The sequence below is a fragment of the Vigna unguiculata genome, chromosome 7 (genome assembly GCF_037176805.1).
Source record: "Vigna unguiculata cultivar grain cowpea cultivar isolate G323 ecotype 2 chromosome 7, ASM3717680v1, whole genome shotgun sequence".
Lineage (NCBI taxonomy): Eukaryota > Viridiplantae > Streptophyta > Magnoliopsida > Fabales > Fabaceae > Vigna > Vigna unguiculata.
The window spans coordinates 31,261,015-31,279,971 of NC_140798.1; the positions used below are offsets into that span (position 1 = coordinate 31,261,015).

Genomic DNA, 18,957 nt, shown 5'->3' on the forward strand with positions numbered 1-18,957 from the left:
GAAAAGAAACCAAATAAAAAAATGCCCTTGTTTAAAAAGGGTATTAAGAAAACGTAATAAACGTCGAAAAAAAAGTTTAAAAGTCAATACTTAAAAAATAGATATTTTAAATTGCGTGTCAAAAATGTTTAAAGCTAATTTAAAAAAGTATTTATCAAACAATATTAAGACTAGCAAAGACTAAATACATATTTCCAATGGTAAAACAATTTTAAAATTAGTTAAAAATATTCCCAATATAGCCATAAAAACTTAATAATTGAAAGATTTAAAACTTTGTTCAATATTTTCTTAATTTTCAAGGTTTATATATCAACAGTAACTTGAATGATCAATAAGATATGTTTATATATAAGAGTGTTTGCAACATGATTAGATTCTATCTTTCACAAATAATCATTAAAATCAAATATAAAAACTAAATACCATTCACCTTAGTTTCATTTTATAATATAATATAAAGTTCAAATCGATGTTTACAATTTGTTTCAATTAATTTTTGAAATTTCATTAATAAAAATTTTACCCAAAAACTATACAATATCCTTTTAAGAAAAAAACGTTATGGCTTTATAATGAATAATTGTTAAAGAGAGAGTTTCTAACTCCCATACTCAAGGTAAAATATCCTTCTTTTGTCTTTTTATTTTATTATTTTGCTTTTTCACAAAGCAAAAATGTTTATTGAAAATGTTTAATAGTTGAGAACTTGAATTCTCTCAATTAGTATGGTAGAGTTTTTTTAGTTTGTGTTTTTATTATTGTTGGTATTATTAGAAGCTTAAAAGGTGACTAGTTTTTGGAGTTGTAACTATTTGGCTTTTTGTGGGATTTTAAGCAAATTCCAATGAAAACTGATGATTTGACATTTCAAGTTAATTGAAGTAATTGGAAATAAGTGTTCTTTTAGAATTTGAAGGTTGGGTTTTAAATGGATTTTAAGTGTTGGGGCAGCCACTTTTGAATTAAGAATATTTATAAATAGAAATATAATTTTTTAATAATTAAATTTTGATAACTTTTTTACCACTTAAACTTGATGTGTTATTTCTTAATTAGTTTCTTACTTTTTTATTTTTTTATTTTTTTATATTTTTAAATTAATTAAAAGATGTACTTTTAAAGTTGTTAAAATCAGATTGGCAAATATATCATTATCTTTATTTATTTATATATATATATATATATATATATATATATATATATATATATATATATATATATATATATATATATAGAGAGAGAGAGAGAGAGAGAGAGAGAGAGAGGGAAAGCTAGCTAGTTACTTAAATTGGAGTGAAAAAATATGTTGATATTAAAGTTTTGAAATTTTCAAGTAAAAGTACTTATTTAATAAAATATGATTGGATTAAATTGTGTATATTAATAGATAGACCTAGTTGAATTCATATAATGACTTATTTGGATTTGTAACTACACGAAGAAAGAAAGAAATTTGTAGAAATGTTGGTTTTACATAGTTTGTTTAGTGGATTAAGATTCACTCATGAATTTCGACTTAAAAGAGAGTTTGCTAAAAAAACATATTCATCCAACAGATTTGGGTAAATTAGTTCAACAAATTAAATTCATCTAACTAATACAAGTATGAGAGTTGTGAACTATTTCAAATTAATTTGCTCAATGAATTAGACTGGATAATTTGTCCAATGACTTTAAATATGTTTGGCAAAAATAAACATGACGTCAACAAAGATGTATTTTAAATTAATTTGAAAGTGAACGAACTATATGACAAGTGTAATACATATTTATTATAACTTCTTATTTGTCAAAAAAAAAAAAATGTTCATATCCCAAACTTTGATATATTTTGTCTTCCAAAAATTAAAAACAAATGAAAATAATTATTTTAACTTAATTACATTAATTTTTTTTGACGTATTAAACATGTTTTCTATTTGACATTAAAGCGATCAAATGGTGTAAACAGTTTAAATGCTAGTATGAAACGTTTTTGTTACATCAAAAAAATTTAATATAATTAAATTAAAAGGACTATTTGCATTCATTTTTAAAGTTTGAGAATCAACCTGTATCAAAATTTTGAATATGACCGAATTCTAATTTTGCGTGAAAGTTCAATTGGAAAGATAATGAAAATAACAAAAGGGAAGGTCAATTATCTCTTATATAAATATAAATAATAGACAAAACAATAGGATACACCAAATATAAAAGAGAGAAAACACCCAACATTTTTTTAACATAGAAAAACCATTAGAACGAAGAAAAAAAAATCAATAGACCTAGTTTAGTACAACTTTCATTAATAATAATTAATGAATACATTATGTGTTCTCTGAAAGTCTCATATGCATGTATAACAAGATAAGAAATCCTAATGGTGTGTTTGGATAAAGCATTTTAACGAAGTAATTCATTATTTTAAAGAATTTAGATTTCTTTGTGATAAAATCCTTTGTTTGGATAGAGAACTTAAAAAACATTTAAGATGTAAGCATTTTTTGAAGTATTTCAATTAGCTAAATAACTAGAAATTTAAATACTCTCAAAATAGGTGAAATTTTAAATTATTCTCGCCTAACCTCACACTCTAGACATCTCTGGTAGAGTTGTCAATTTGGCTCGGTCCGTAGGTGAGCTCGATGAGTCGGGTCAACGACTCCACGAGCAGGTGGGTCCAACGACCAAGACGGACCAGGCTGGCCCAACGACCTAGACAAGTCGGGCAGGCCCGACGACATAATCGGGCGGGGAAGGCTGATGACACAAACGGGCCAACAAACCCAACGATCCACACGTATCGAACTGCCCTGATGACACAAAAGGGTTGGGCAAACCCGACAACCAAGACGGGCTAATCGAACTCAACGACCAAGACATGCTCGACGATCAAGACGGATCAGACAACCAAGACGAGCTAGACAAACTCGACTAAGACGGGCCGGGCAGGCTCAACGACCAAGATGGGCTCGATAAACAAATTATAATTTCATTTTTTATTACACAAACAAATCACACACAACTTATATAATATATTATTCTTTTATTTACTAAAATGCACCCTCATAAATTAAGTTAAAAAGTTGATCCACTTTTTTAATCAACAAAGAAATATAATTGATTGTGAAACACTTGAGAAATATTCCGACTCTTTTACAAAAAATACATACTTAGCTTTTCGTTACATATTCTAGCATAGTCAAAAAAATAATACCTACCAAAATCATGCTAATCTCCTTATAAATTATCACAAAAAAGTCTACTCAGAACTCTATGAACATAACTAGAATGAATTCATGAAGTTATTGTTTCACTCCTTCTTTGTATTTTATTTTTGTAGCACAATATTGGAACTTTTAGCACCTTCATATACTCCTCTTGTAAACTTGTAGGGATAAATATTTCCATAAATACCTTAGCCAAAAGTCAATAACATAAACTTCATTTTAGAATGTATTTGCTAATATGACACCTGCAAGCAAAAAAAATAGCTTGTCTAGACCTCAAAGTCTAGATTATAAATCTAAAAATTATGTACAATTATCTTCGTATATTATTCTATCATAAACATGAACAGAGATTTTGTGATTAGTTCCTACTTACAAAAAATAATATAGAACAAAAGCATCAATTAAAAAATAAATTGATATTTTGTATTTTAATATTTCAACCATGTTTATATTTTCACTTGGACCACACTAAAACCGCTAAAAATATTCCAAATGTGCTTGAATTTACCCAAATTCCCATTTCAGTTGATTGATTATGTTCTTCACTGTTCCTAACAGCAGAATTTAAGCTTTTTTTAATAGCACTCATCACACACATAGAAAACAATAGAATGAGCACTTGGTTTGCCACCTGTTATGAAAAATATTTAAGACGTTGATGAATTGCAAGCCACCACCTAACCTCGTTGGAAGATATTTGGAAAAAGCAGGAATAATACTACCCACTTGACTTTCTCACACATCACCACCTCAATTTCAGTTCCCATTCTGTACAACAATCCATGCATATCCATCTTATTTCTAAATATCAAATTATGAAAAAGGAACAAAAAAAGATGCCAAATAAGAGAAATTTAGGACAACACTATGGTGGACCACCAAAAAGTAAATAAATTTATATAGTTAGTTATTTAGAAGAATGTGAATTCATATATATATATATATATATATATATATATATATTGTATTCCATTTAATTCATTCGCATATGCATGTGTTGTTGAATAGAAATGTGAAATTGAATAAAAACCTTAGCCTATGTTATGTTTGATGATTATGATAATTAAGATTAAGATAAACTACAAAAACAAATAATCACAAAAAACATTGAGTGACCGCCAAAAAAAGTAAAAGGAGGTGATGAAGTTGTTAAATTCAAGCCTTTTATAATTATGGTTTGTTTCAGCTTTAAAACATATATAATATTAATTAGTGAATGTAAATTTTAGAACGTATAACAATACTTGCTTTATTCTTTTGGTAGAACCACATATTTGTTCATAAGAGGTAAATTTGGTTTAAGTTGAATATGATATCAGGGCAAATTGACATAGTTATTTAGCATTTTTGAGTTAAAATTTTGTTATTTTGGTTGTTGTGTGTGAGTGGTAGCAAGAAGAGAGAGATTAAAAGAGCGTGGGCGAGAGATGACGTCACACATCACCAATGTTGGTGGGGACTGACAAACGCGTCAGCGCCTATGAACACAAGAAGACAGTTATATTACTCGGTCGGCGCTATGAAAATTTCTCATATTACCCCTCTCCCAACCGTAACCAACTCTCAAGTCAAAACTGACAGCTTACACAACTGAGGACCTTCCGGTCATTTCGTATACGCAACTCCCCAACTCTTCAAAGGTCACACGTCAACCTGCAAACACTGTCACGTGTCGGTTAAGCCAAGCCTCAACGCGTGCGGGCAAACGCGCTTGTGATCCCAGAAACTCCACGTGTCCGTGAAGCCAACGAGGGTACCGGCAGCCGCCGGTTCCAGGGTGAGCCTCTTATATGGCGTTTCAACCCCTTCGTGGCAGAAGTTTTTGATCACCAATCCCAACAGAAACCGCGAGAAAAATCCCCAGAAATCTCAACAGAAGAGAAGAGAATCGAAACAGTTTTGTAACGTCAATCAAGTATTTTTGGAACATAGCACAACAGTTTTCAGCTCTATACAGCGTCGGATTTGGATCAGCTTTCGCGTGAGAAGTTTAGAGGAGGAAAGAGAGAAACCACAGAACATGGTGGCTGAAGCAGAGGTTGTGTGTCAACAGAACATGGGTGTGTTGGATGTGAAGCATTTTCAAAACAAGGGAAGCGATGTTCACGAGATCGGAGATACAGATGCTAATTTGCCTCCGAATTTTGACCGAGTTCGTGTCACTGAGTTGGTCTCTGCCGAGTTACTCACTTCACAAGAAGTTAGATTCTGAAAACCCTCGTTTTCGTTTTTTGATCTTATGAATTTGCTGTGTCTCTGTTGTTGGATGACATAGATGGTTATAGAGTCCGAAGGGGTTCTTTAATTCTTGCTGTTCGCTTGCTCAATCATGAAAATTCTTTGATTTCGCTTTCTCGGATCAAGTCCTTTCTAGAAAGGAAAATTTCTTGAAACATTTGGATCAGGGGTTAGCGTGATTGTTGAACTTAGGTGAAGATAGCTGAATTTTGTTGATTTCCTTTAGGTTATTTACTTCCATGTTTTACCTGTGAAATTTTGGAACGAATGTTTAGGTTAACGGTTTATTTACGATGATTCCAATTGTGTCTTAGCAATAGTAAGAGAATCTGCCTGTTCATTTGAAGTAGAAATTATTGGTTGAGATGGATGTGTCTGGGATGGATTTTGTTGCAGTCGGTACCTAGAAGAGTAACATTGTTGCTGATCAAATCCTCCATGGATATCTTCGTAAATTTGCAATAAATTTTAGAAGTTCCGATTTGATTGTTAGCTTGTGGTCCTTTTTTTGGTTTGGAGAATTAATATTTCTAGGGGATTAAATTAATTGTCCTTGTGTAGGATGCTAAGTCTGCAGACAGGATCTCAGATACTGCTCTTGAATCTGCGGTTCTGCAGTTTATACCTTCCCTCCGTTCAGGTAGTTTTGCTGACATTGGACCAAGGAGATACATGGAAGATGAACACATAAGGATAGATGATTTGTCATCTCATATGGGATCACTATACAACTTTCCCAAGCCAAGTGCCTTTTATGGGGTAATCAATTTTTCATCTCTGTCTCTTGAACTTGTCCGTTCTTATTCTAAATTTAACTGAGGTTTGGCAATATCCTAGGTGTTTGATGGCCATGGAGGACCTGAAGCTGCAGCTTATATAAGAAAAAACGTCATAAAGTTCTTTTTCGAAGATGTCAGTTTCCCACAGACTTCTGAAGTCAATAGTGTATTTCTTGAAGAGGTAGAGAATTCCCTCAGAAAGGCATTTCTTTTGGCTGATTCAGCTTTGGCCGATGATTGCAGTGTGAATAGTTCATCAGGCACCACGGCCCTCACTGCTTTGATATTTGGAAGGTAATACATACTTCACATTCTTGGTTCTTTATTAGTACACTCTTAGCAGCTTACTGGATTATATTTATCTCTTTACTTGAGTTGTGTTTGCATAAACTTTTCCATTATAATTCATAGAAAATAAAAGAAACAAAATAAGTTTTTCCCACCAATTTAAATAAGCTTATTGATAAGCTAAAATAAGCTTTTAAATATGTTAAGGAGTTAACTATTACAAATTAGTTTGTCTAATTTTACCTTATGGAAAGTTTATCAGAATAGGTAACACGTGCAGTGTCTTTAAATTAAATCCTGTTCATGTGCATTCATGTGCATTATTGGGGTGTTCTCTATCATTGCTTCAACATTGATTGTCCTTTCATCGGAATTCACATTTCTTCGACCTGCCAATATTTGGATAGATTTTGCTTTTAATACGTCTCTAATCTATGAATATTTTTAGATTGAATGCAAATGTCTTTCCTTCTCTATATTTGCTTTGCTGATATCTGCTAAGCTTCTTTCAGGCTTCTAATGGTGGCCAATGCTGGCGACTGCCGAGCAGTTCTCTGTCGCAAAGGAGAGGCCATTGACATGTCTCAAGATCACAGACCTATTTATCCATCAGAGCGGAGGCGTGTTGAAGAATTGGGTGGCTACATAGATGATGGATATCTCAATGGAGTTTTATCAGTTACTCGAGCACTAGGCGACTGGGACATGAAGTTACCTAAGGGTGGTCCCTCACCTTTGATTGCAGAACCTGAGTTCAGGCAAGTGGTTCTAACAGAGGATGATGAATTCCTCATCATAGGATGCGATGGCATATGGGATGTCATGTCAAGTCAGCATGCAGTTAGCCTTGTTCGCAGAGGCCTGAGAAGGCATGACGATCCTGAAAAATGTGCCAGGGACCTGGTTATGGAGGCACTACGCCTGAACACATTTGATAATCTCACTGTCATCATTGTATGTTTTTCTTCCCTCGACCACATGGAGCCAGAGCCATCCCCTCCTCGCCAACGGAAATTGAGATGTTGTAGCCTCTCTGCAGAGGCTCTTTGTAGCTTGAGGAGCTTGTTGGAAGGCAGTGCTAGCAACTGAATGTGTGTACATACACAGTTCATCGAATAATGTTGAGTTCATACATGCTGTTTTTGGCTGCTTCAGTTTAGACATTGGAAAAAGCAGCCATCATTTTTTTTAACGTGGTCGGTGGATGTACATAATCGGGGATAGAGGATGGCGGTGTAAATATGTACTGTCGTTAACATTATTATTTTTGTACTATACCCAATTTTTGTTGACTGCAATATTCATGTCATATTCTTGTGTGTCAATAAAACTGTTCTTAATGTCTTAGTTTCTGTTCCATTATTTGTCGGCAATTATGTGAGGTGCAGATTGGGTGAACCTCATTTTTGTTTTCATTTTCACAAAAGTATAGACTCGGCATAGGACTAACTGGAGCTTCGGTCCTCCAGAAGGTTTTGCAAATTTTATTCTAGGATCTCGATTCAAACATTTTTTAAGTGTTCAAAGCAGCTTTACAAATTTCGAATGTGTTTATTATGCATTAAGACTATTCTTTAACATAATTTACACTTGAATGTTGACTAATCATTCATGCAGTAAGATCATCCTTCAGTAATTCAATCAATGGACAAAAAGTTAAATCAATATGAAAAAATCAGCTATGCTTATAGAAAAGTAGCCCTGCTATAAAATTCAGGACAATCATAATAAAATCTTAGGTGTAACTTTTGGCGAATGTAGCAAATCTTTCCAAACCACGTTGAAGTAAACCTTCAAGGAAAGGTTGCAGTGCCTGCAAATTAGATCAAGAAGGGGAGAACATCAGAAAAAAGGTTCTAAAGGGTATGAAAGGTGCGAAATGAAATAAATTATAACTGGGTGAAAGTCCAACACAAGCGAATGAAACTAGTAAAATAGTTTAACCATTCCTCTGAACTTTTTTCTATCCCCTAATTTGCTCACACTAAAGGATAATTAGAGGTTCTATCACGGTTTTTGTCAACCTAAGCCATCATGAACATAATTATTTTCCGATCAGATTGCTCACCGATGCCACTGGAGCTAAAAGTTGAGGAACCTCATACGAGACTGTAAGCTGTAACGGACAAAAATGCAGTAGTTAGTGCTAAGGGCCGCCGAGGTAGAAAAATGGATAAAAGAACATGCATTATCACTTTCAAGTTCTCCCAATTTCTTGATAGAAGTTAAATGCGTGGAAAAAAAATTGTTCATGGGACCAACATGAAAAATTATTACATAGATGCATACATGTAGAGCACCACCTAGTTGTGCAATGGACTGATAGGAAGACGCGATTAGTTGGACCATTAAGAACATGCAGCTAGTTTGACAAATACTCAGTGAGAATTAAAATTAAATAGGTGTGCAAAAATTCATATAAAGGACCTTACTTCTACTACACACGATGAAGGGCCTTTCGGATAGAATCGTACAGCACCTCTGCCACATGAGAAATCAAGCAATTAAAAATCTTAAAAATACTGAATAATGCAACATAGTCTCTTTAGTGGTCATCACATCTAGTTTTTATTATACACAGTGTACACAAACTAGACTATGACAAGCACTGGTGAAACCCATGATTCTAGTGTGAAAGCTGAAAATGATATGATAATGGATAACAAATAGGACCCACGGTATGAGAGCTCTGTTCTAGAAGGAATAACTGTAGTACTCGTTTGAGTTAGTTAACTTGACAATGAGTTTAGGGTAAGGGTGTTATATCATCCGTATTTCAGAAAATACTCGGACTTATCTCCATGCTCACATGAGTAACAACTTTAATCCTCATTTCTTTACTCATTGAGTATCTATACGTCGCAACCTTTACCAGTACTTATGTATAAATTCCACAAATCAATAAAAAAATAATTAAAAATTACTTCAAAATTTAATTCTTGGTGGTAAATGCACCTGATCTTTTTTATTTTTCATAATAGCATTGACATCAAAAAACATATCTATTGTTCAGTTCAAAATTCACAATGGAAGTTGTATGCAGAAATATATTTATATTATTTAATTTAATATGCCTATTTTAATGTTTTAACAGAGCACGTAACATACTTTATTTAACTCCAGAAAAGGCTTTATATTAATGTTGGCTCAGGATTCACAAAGGATTCTTTTGGTCGTTGGTGTATCATTTGTTAAATGTTCCTTTATATATTATCTTTGTCAAGATTGACCACATTTATCTCATTTTAATAAAAATTCCATGTTACCTTTGAAAAAATGGAAATTTCATTCTTAAATAAAATAAAATAATTATAACATTAAAAAGGAATCCAAATATAACAAAAAAATTAAAGCGTAACCTTAAGTCGTTCAAACATAAGTCATAACTAAACAACATTGAAAACATAGTCCTCTAAAACAATCATTATGAAATTTGCATTAACGGGCATAATTATTTACACAAATAAATATTTCAATTACATACATACATACATAAAAATAAATAAATTATAGGGATGAGATGAGGCGGGGCGTGGTAGGTACTATATTATCTTAACCACACTTAACTCTGTTAAAATTTGCAAGTAAATACCTAATATGGACCCATCCCATTAAGCAAGTTCCTTACCTATGTGAATACTTTTGAGGATATCCAAAGAGTCAAGATCCACTTTGTCATATCCCTATGTGCTGATTGTTAGTATGTTAGTGGAATGCTTTCCGTGATGTGATAGGGTATTTAGAGGGCTGGGGTGCATGAGAGAGGGGGATTCGTGAACCTTGGATTTGGCATTCATCATGTGGGGCAGAAAACTTTGCTCTAAGGAGCTAGGCTTTGGCAAGGCCTGTTCATGGTTCGGTTTAGCTAAGAACACCAAACAAAATTGAAAACAAGTCGTCCAAACCAAACTGGAAAAAAATTTCACCTAAACCAACTGAACTGTCTTTTAAATGAGAATAGAAAAAGCTCCTTTAAGAAAAAACTCGTTACCTCCTGAGCGAAAAACAAACTGAATTTCCTTGAATCAAACTGAACAATGGGACAATTTGTCCGAACCAATCCAAACTATTTCCTTTTTAACTTACGCTTTAGTTTGGTTAATGATTCGAATTGGTTCACTAATACATTTTGAACAACGCTTGCTCTGGCATTTTCTGTTTCTGTGAAAGTTTTCTTAAAAATGAATAAAATCAGACTCAACAGGAATTGTCTAAGTTGTAGACCTGGTTCCAACATTTTACGAGTCTCAAGACAAAATAACAAAATAAAGCCTCCTTTAATATTCAACTCTTGCTAACCAGTGTCTTAAGAGCATTGATTAAGAAAATAAAAAGGAGAAAGTTTTTATTGTAAGTCACGCAGGAACGCATTTAAAAATCATGAAAGAGCATCTTCTACGCATCTAAATTAAAAACTCAACTAAATATTAGGGCAATGGATAGCATTTCCCAATATATTTCAAAATATAAATATATATTCTTTAATGATATATTTTATTGCGTATAAAATATTTCTCTACTTATACATATCCACACATATACAAAATGTCTTAAGTGAAGAGGGGTTTCATCATTTGCGAAAATTAAGATTGTTATTGGAAAATTTTCTCTTTTCTCACATTAAAGTTGTGTAAGAAAAATATGGGGTCTTCAACTCGTCCCTCAGTATCAAGTGCTAATCATGATTTATGCAGCAAATGTATCTTAGCTACAGTTAGATAGTTTGAACGAGATATAGCTAGGTATTCTTTAATCATGCTAGAAGCATCCCATTCACATTCTTAGAGTTTACTACAAGTGCAAAGGGATAGATGTATCTAATATCTTAATGCACCAACACGACATAGATAAAGGTAAGGAGGAAAACGGTAACCTAATTACTAACGATAGTCACTGCTATAAAGGTGGAAGGGGCTTTTCACTCCGTGAAATTACATGACAGTTTATATCTTAAGCCCAAAAGTTGGATAGTGACATTCCTTACCAGCAAAATATTACTATAAAAACCAGCTAAGGACTAAGGTGTTTAATTTATAGGATATATATTGCAATAAACTACTTTTATGTTGCATTCATTGCTGAATTTAATACACACATAGGATGAGGCATAAGAATCTTTCTCTTTATGATTTTCGGACACTATTGTGAGCAAGGATTTATCCTCCCTTCTCTTTTTGGTATTCATATATAAGAAAAAAGGCATAAATCTACATCATAAAGTAAATTGAGCCAATTAAGCATAAGCTGAGTGAATATTACTCAATACTATGTATGGGAAACAAACAAAAAGCAAGAAATGTGAAGCAAGACAACAATACAATGATGCATGCATCACACATTTCCGTCTAAATTTACTCTAGATTCCTCTGCTCTCCTCTTTCTATCTTCTTTTGGCAAAAGTTAATAGTACAAATAAAATTCTGTTAATTTTCTATATTACTTCAGCACATCATCAAGCATTCCAAGTTCACCCTGGTAGCTGATCTAAATATGATGCATTACCACTGCTAGGAAAAACTATAATAAAGCTTGGACAGTTCAATATGATATAAAGGATAGTTAGTCGGTGAACAAAGATGGTGTATCTGAACTTTTCTTTGTTGTTGTCATAAATCTCAAATATCTTCACACAATGATGAACCGCCAAAAATTAATAAATCACTTAGCAAAATATGCTAGTAAGTTACCTGTTTGGAAGACCTTCCATAGATCGCCAGTGGATTTTCTGATTTGGAATGGGCTGCAAGAAGGTGATATAACATGAAATCAATTGTAATTTGTAACCAAAAGAGAATTTTATTGGGAAAAAAGAATTATAGTATTAGGTTGGGGATCTTTTCCTGCATATTACGAGCAAGCCAAGAGAATTCAATATCACGACCAAAGGCCTTATACTTCAAGGTCCACCGTGAAAGATCAGGTTTGTCTGGCAGAATCTGCGGAACAAATACAACATTTGCATAAAATCAAAATGCTTTTTTTTTTTTTCAGTTCATGATTATTGAACGAAAATTACAGGGCTTCAGTACTCATAGGCACCATTTGGATTCAAATAAAAAATACCTAGACCCTGATTGTAATGTCAGGTCATCCTTCCTTGGCAACAAGGCAGGGGTCAAAGATTTCAAACACAGTTACTTGCTTGACTAAGCAAGGAAAAAAAGCAAAAATACCATATCTACTGTGCTACACTTAGCAAACAATCATTGCTGATTATTTACGACAACATTTATAACTTATTAGGTACCATAATATCCTAAGATTTCCTATGACGCGAAGAAAAACAGGAGTACAAGATATAAGTCACATGTAAACAATTACGGGAGTGTATTTCCCCCACCCCTTACAAGGCTCTATTTCACTAATCCAGAAAAATAATCGGTAAAATAGACGATGAGAAGGAAAGCAAGCATACCTGAACAGAGGAAATAAAGGGCATCCATTTTGGGATGGCTTCGCGATCGGAATAACAAGCATATGCTACAGAGATGGGCACATCAATCTGCATCTTTACCCTGAAATTGGAAATACACTTTTCTAGTTATCAACCACAAGCATTGTAATTAAGGCACTATCAGGAGTGGAAGAGGGTTTCTAAAGCACTCATTCAATCACACCTCAGCAGGCAAATGTGAAACTGTGTGAAATGAATCATACAAACGTAAAATTCTCAGTAAATGGGTTTCATAGTAGCTGCTGAGATATCAATAGTTAATTATAAGAAGCTTAATCGGTAACAAGAAGTAAAATATGAAGGGTGTGAAAGAAAGGAGATACGTGCAATCCTGCCACTCCATGACAGGGGAAAAGCGCTTGAAGCCACGGAAGGTTGTGGTTCGGTTGGAAGAAGCAGTGTGAGTGAGCCTGAAGAAGAGAAGATTGGAGGAGAGTGGAGTAGCGGGGAACTTAATGGAGGTGAAATTGGCGGCAAATGTGGCTCTGCAAGTAGACTTGAAGGTGATCAAAGGTGGTTTGGAGCCTACCACGGCTGCAGACATGGTCAAATTTTTCAGTATTCAGAGACACACTTCTCTCGCCTCTCTTTCCCTCCGTGACAATCGTGAGGATGTGTCATACGAGAATCAGCATCGCACGTTTATGCGATGCCCAGATGTTGTGGTGACGCTGATGGATCCCACTTCATTTTATTTGCTCGCTGAATACTTAAATGCAACCATGGGCTTTCCGATCTTCAACATGCACCTGAGGCCCAAACCAAACTTCAAGCCCGGTTTAATTAACTCACCCACCCTTCAAACTCCGGAACCTTCATAGTGTGTAGATGAGGCAATTTAATATAGAATAATTCATTTATGTGAATTTGAACTTTCTGAAACAAATTGTTTGGGTAAGTGAATTAAAATTATAAATTTTAAGAAAAATATTTTAAATAATAAAAATAATATAAAAGTTCCATCTTCAAGTTGGTTAAGGTTAGTGCTAAAGTGAGTTTGACTTCACTACAAGATTTTTATTAACTTTTATATATAAGATATTCAACTAGGATTGAAGGTCAAATCGACTTAACATGTGTTGAAGGTTGAATCTAGTCGGTTTTGATCGAAGGTCGAGATAAATCCATTGAGGTTGAAGGTCAAGCCGACTTACCCCCAATTAAAGGGTCAAATCTTCAGTATTGGCTTACTTGAGTCAAACTTTAACTTAAGCTGACTTAAGTAAACCTTCAACTTAGGTTAACTTAGGTCAACCTTTGGTCCAAGTTGACTCAAATCAACCTTCGACCCAAACCAACTCAACTCAACCTTCGACTTGAGTCACTCGACCTAGGCCAACTCGGCTTCACCTTAGGCCTAGGTGGACTCAACTTGATTGTTCAATCCAACTGACTCAAGTTGATTCTTCTACCTAACTTACTCAAGTTGACCTTTGGCTTAGGAGACTTAGGTTAAGCTTCGCCCAGGTCGACTTACGCTTAAGCAAATTCAGGTTAACCTTCAATATCATCGACCTTGATCGACTTGGTTCAACCTTTAGCCCAAGTCAACTCGACTCAACCTTCAGCTCAAGCCGACTTAACTCACTTATTCAACCCTTCAACTTGATTTGACTTTTGACCCAAGCCGACTCAAGTCGACCTTCGCTCAACTTTCACCTAGGTCAACTTGTCTCGACCTTTGTCCCTAATTGGCTCTACTCGACCTTTGACTCAAGTCATCTCGACATGATTCTTCAGCCATGCCAACTTGGGTTGTCCTTCGACCCAGACCGACTCGATTGGACTTTCGACCAAACTGACTCAACTCGACCTTTAGTCGAACCAACTCAGCTCAACCTTCGACTGAACTCACTAGGCTTGGTTTTCAGCTTGGCCAACTCAGATCAACAACAATTAGGCTAACTAGAGTTAACCTTCAATCCTAACCGGCTTGACTTGACCTAGGTTGCTCAACCCACTCACTTTGACCTTAGCCTTGGCTGACTTGACTTGATTGTTCGGCCAAACCAATTTGAGTCAAGCTTTGACATGGGTCTACTTGGGTCTACTAAGTTCGCCTTGGTAGACTCAAGTTGACCTTCAACCCTGACTAACTTGACTTGACATTCGGTCTGAGCCATCTCGACTCGTTCTTTGGCCCGCTCTGGCTTGACTTGATTTTCTGACCCACTCTAGCTTGACTTAATTCTTTGGCCCAACTGACTTGACTCGAACTTTAGACTAGGTTGTCTTAGTTTGATCTTCGATCCAAACTAACTCAACTTAACCTTCTCCCCATGCTAGATTGGTCGACCTTCGCTCAGGCTAACTTGCCTCGACCTTCGATCCTACTCAACCAAGTTCGATCTTTAATTCGACCCGACTCAACTAGATTCTTCGACTCGGCCAACATTCAATCTCGACTTGAATCAACTCAACTCAATTCTTTAACATGATTTGGATTGACGTTCAACTTAAACGGTCTCAACTAAATATTCAATTCAAACTCACTCAACTTGACAATTGTCCTTAACTAACTATTTCGATTTTTATTATTGTTATGGTCTTGGACTTTTTTTACCGTAAGCTTTTTGTTCCAACGAGAATTTTAATAGTTATATTTAATTATAAGCATATCATAGAGAAAATATGATATACATTCTACATATAGATTTAAACTATTGATCTAATTAATTATAATTAGAAAATAATATTTTTACGCTCTAATAACTGGATAACGATATGTTTTAAGGATAGTGTAATAATTAAAAAAGGGAAAACTTTTCTTTATACCATATTTTCTATATACATTCATTTGTCAATTATTTTGTATAATAAAATATTGGATTAAAGAAATTGTGAAGTTGTCATTGGTCTATAATCGGAGAGAATTGAGTAAGAATAAAGGGTAAACATTTCTGAAAAGAAATAAAGGATAAAAAGGATAAAAAAATATAGAATGGATGTAAAGTATTATTGGTTGGTAAGCTATCGTAATTCCAAGAATAAAACAATGGGAAAGCTATTGCTGGCTCTCATTTATGGCAAATCCTATTTGCCAAATGAAACTGTCAAAATAGAAAAGTTCTCCGTCAGCACAAGTGGCTGTTGCCGCGGATAGTCATAGTTTTCCATCCAATCCAACGTATACAGTTTCAAAACACTTTTAACATATAACAAGTTAGAGCCTAACACAGATCCTAATGAAGACGAATATTTCAAAGTCCGATTGCTTGAAGCAGCATCTATCACTGCAGGCTACAGCCAAAGACACGTTTTGGTTCGAAAAATAAGACCCACTCTCACCTTTCACAACATTTCTCAACCTATAAATACAATTCTCTCTTCCCTCTTCTCTCAAACACCACTAACATACATATATTCATATTTGTTCTCTCAAATACCAATGGCTCGATTTGTACACGTGCATGCAATGCTCTCAACCTTCTTTCTAATTCTCTCCATTTTTCAATCTGCCTCCGCATCTTTGAAGGTGGATTTCTACAAAACTACATGTCCTTCTGCGGAGGCAATAGTGAGAAGCGCTGTGGACAAAGCCGTTTCTCTGAACCCAGGCATCGCTGCTGGTTTGATCAGAATGCATTTTCATGATTGTTTTGTGAGGGTAAGCACTTGGTCTTCTTCATCACTACCCAGTTAATGAGTTGAATAGTGAAATCAAATATCTAAATGAATTGTTATACGTTATACACATGCAGGGATGCGATGGTTCTGTGCTGTTGGAATCCACGCCGGGGAAGCCATCAGAGAGAGACCACCCTGCCAACAACCCAAGTCTACGAGGCTTCCATGTCATCGACGAAGCCAAGGCCCAATTAGAGGCAGAGTGTCCACACACCGTCTCCTGTGCAGACATTCTGGCTTTTGCTGCTCGAGACAGCGCCAACAAAGTTGGAGGCATAAACTACGCAGTGCCAGCTGGACGCAGAGATGGTCGTGTCTCTATCAGAGACGAAGCGTCACAACTGCCTCTTCCAACCCTCAACGCAGACCAACTCATTGCTAACTTCCGACAAAAAGGGTTGTCTGCAGATGAAATGGTGACACTGTCTGGAGCCCATTCTATTGGTGTCTCACACTGTTCCTCCTTCTCCGACCGCTTGCACTCTTTCAATGCCACCTTTCCTCAAGATCCCTCCATGGATTCCAGATATGCTACGTCCTTGAAACCAAAGTGTCCACCAGGGAGCGATAACACAGTGCCTCTGGACGCATCCACTCCTAACCGTTTGGACAACAGATACTACACAGAGCTCAAGAACCACCGTGGTTTGCTCACCTCGGATCAGACTTTGCTCGGCAGCCCCTCAACCAGGCCGATGGTACTCACCAATGCTAAACATTCCTCTGTCTGGGCTCGCAAGTTTGCTAAGGCAATGGTCCATATGGGTTCCATTGATGTCCTCACCGGCTCACAGGGCGAGATCAGGACCCGTTGTGCCCTCGTTAATTGACTCTGCACATCCTTAAGTCTTCTCTTCTAATTTCTCTCAATTGTTCATACCTCCAAATATCTGTTTCTTCTTTCTTCTCATTGTCATTACTTCATTCTTTCAATTCTTTTCCATGTCTTAACTAACTCACCTTTTGTTTGTAATCTTCCCCCAATTCAATTCAATTCAGTTCTATCTTTGTAACCCATTCATATGAAAATGTTGTTTTCTGTTTTGCTCTTAATTCTAATATTGTTATATTGATTTTAGGACAATAATATTTTGAATATAAAAATTTTGATAACTTTCTTTTACAACATGAGATGACATCTTTTAAGTGGTTTTGAATTATTGAGAATAAGAAAAATACAAAGATATAAAACCACTTAAATAATTACACCTATACTTGTAAGAGAAAATTGTCAAAATTTAGTAGTCAAAAAATCATTTTTCTTGTTTTTATTATACAATTTTGAACGAGAAACATTAAAGCAACATTTTTTATTTCTTCTCTTACATAAATTGAAAATAAAAAGGTTTAAAGTATGTTTTGTCATACACGGTTAAAAATAAAATGAATAGATCTTTAGTTGTTTTATCTCCACATCATTGCCATTTGTCAAAATTGTATAATAAAAACAAGGAAAATGATTTTTTTAATACTGTATTTTGACAACTTTTTCTTACAGGTGTCATCTTCTAAGTGGTTTTGAAATATTGAAATTGAAAAAATGAAAAAAATGGAAAACCACTTAAAAGATGCAACCTAAGATTGTAAGAGAAAATTGTCAAAATTTAATAGTCAAAAAATCATTTTCTTTCTCGATAAAAGGGGTACTTCTCAACAATAGTTGTACATCGCAACAAAGACTAGTACTTCTCAATAAAATTAGTACTTCTCAACAAAATTGATATTTTTCTAGTTTATAAGTTCAATTAACATTTCTTTTAAACCTTCTTGCTTTGCTCAAATACATTATTATTTTAGATGAAATCATTGTTTTAGACTACACTTGTACCTTTAAAATACAATTTTAAGTATTTATTCCAAAAGTTCAATGAGAAGAAATGATTTTATTTTGGGTTAAATATTTTTTTTGTCCTTTAGCTTTCATTGAAAATTATAATTAGTCCCTATTTGAAATTTTGACCAAATTTAGTTCTTCAACTTTATAAATTCGTGGATTTAGTCCTTTTAACTAAATTTTGTTAGATTTATTTAACGTTTAACACGTTTTTCATTATAACATTTGAGTTTTTTACACCACATAAATGTGTTGGTGTAAACAACTCAAATGATATCATAAAAATATTTGAAATGTCAAATAAATTTAACAAAATGTGGTTAAAAGAATTACATTCATGCATTTTAAAGTTGAAGAACTAAATTGGATCAAACTTTCAAAGATGGACTAATTTCAATTTTTACTCAGAGTTAAGGGACCAAAAACATATTTAATTTTTTTATTTTTTAAAACAATAATATTTTTTTTCAGAAGATTAATAAGTTAGTTATAAACAATAAATATTTTCCAAAAATAATC

At 34.3% G+C, this 18,957-nt stretch overlaps 3 protein-coding genes across 3 annotated transcripts; 2 read left to right on the forward strand and 1 right to left on the reverse strand.

Moving 5' to 3' along the window:
* Positions 1–5,019: 5,019 nt before the first annotated feature.
* Positions 5,020–7,870, forward strand: LOC114190332 (Protein phosphatase 2C family protein). The gene is made up of 4 exons (XM_028079171.2): positions 5,020–5,418; positions 6,018–6,215; positions 6,294–6,529; positions 7,036–7,870. The coding sequence occupies exons 1-4, from the start codon at positions 5,239–5,241 to the stop codon at positions 7,610–7,612; spliced, it is 1,191 nt and encodes a 396-aa protein (XP_027934972.2). The 5' UTR covers positions 5,020–5,238; the 3' UTR covers positions 7,613–7,870.
* A 236-nt stretch (positions 7,871–8,106) lies between these two features.
* Positions 8,107–13,661, reverse strand: LOC114190333 (uncharacterized). Its single transcript, XM_028079172.2, has 7 exons — positions 13,301–13,661; positions 12,939–13,038; positions 12,364–12,459; positions 12,211–12,263; positions 8,956–9,004; positions 8,592–8,639; positions 8,107–8,336 (listed from the first exon to the last, which is right to left on the reverse strand). The coding sequence occupies exons 1-7, from the start codon at positions 13,519–13,521 to the stop codon at positions 8,259–8,261; spliced, it is 645 nt and encodes a 214-aa protein (XP_027934973.2). The 5' UTR covers positions 13,522–13,661; the 3' UTR covers positions 8,107–8,258.
* Positions 13,662–16,304: 2,643 nt separating this feature from the next.
* On the forward strand, positions 16,305–17,615 carry LOC114190723 (peroxidase 5-like). The gene is made up of 2 exons (XM_028079710.2): positions 16,305–16,584; positions 16,679–17,615. Exons 1-2 carry the CDS (start codon positions 16,366–16,368, stop codon positions 17,432–17,434), a joined length of 975 nt encoding a protein of 324 aa, XP_027935511.2. The 5' UTR covers positions 16,305–16,365; the 3' UTR covers positions 17,435–17,615.
* Positions 17,616–18,957: the final 1,342 nt, after the last annotated feature.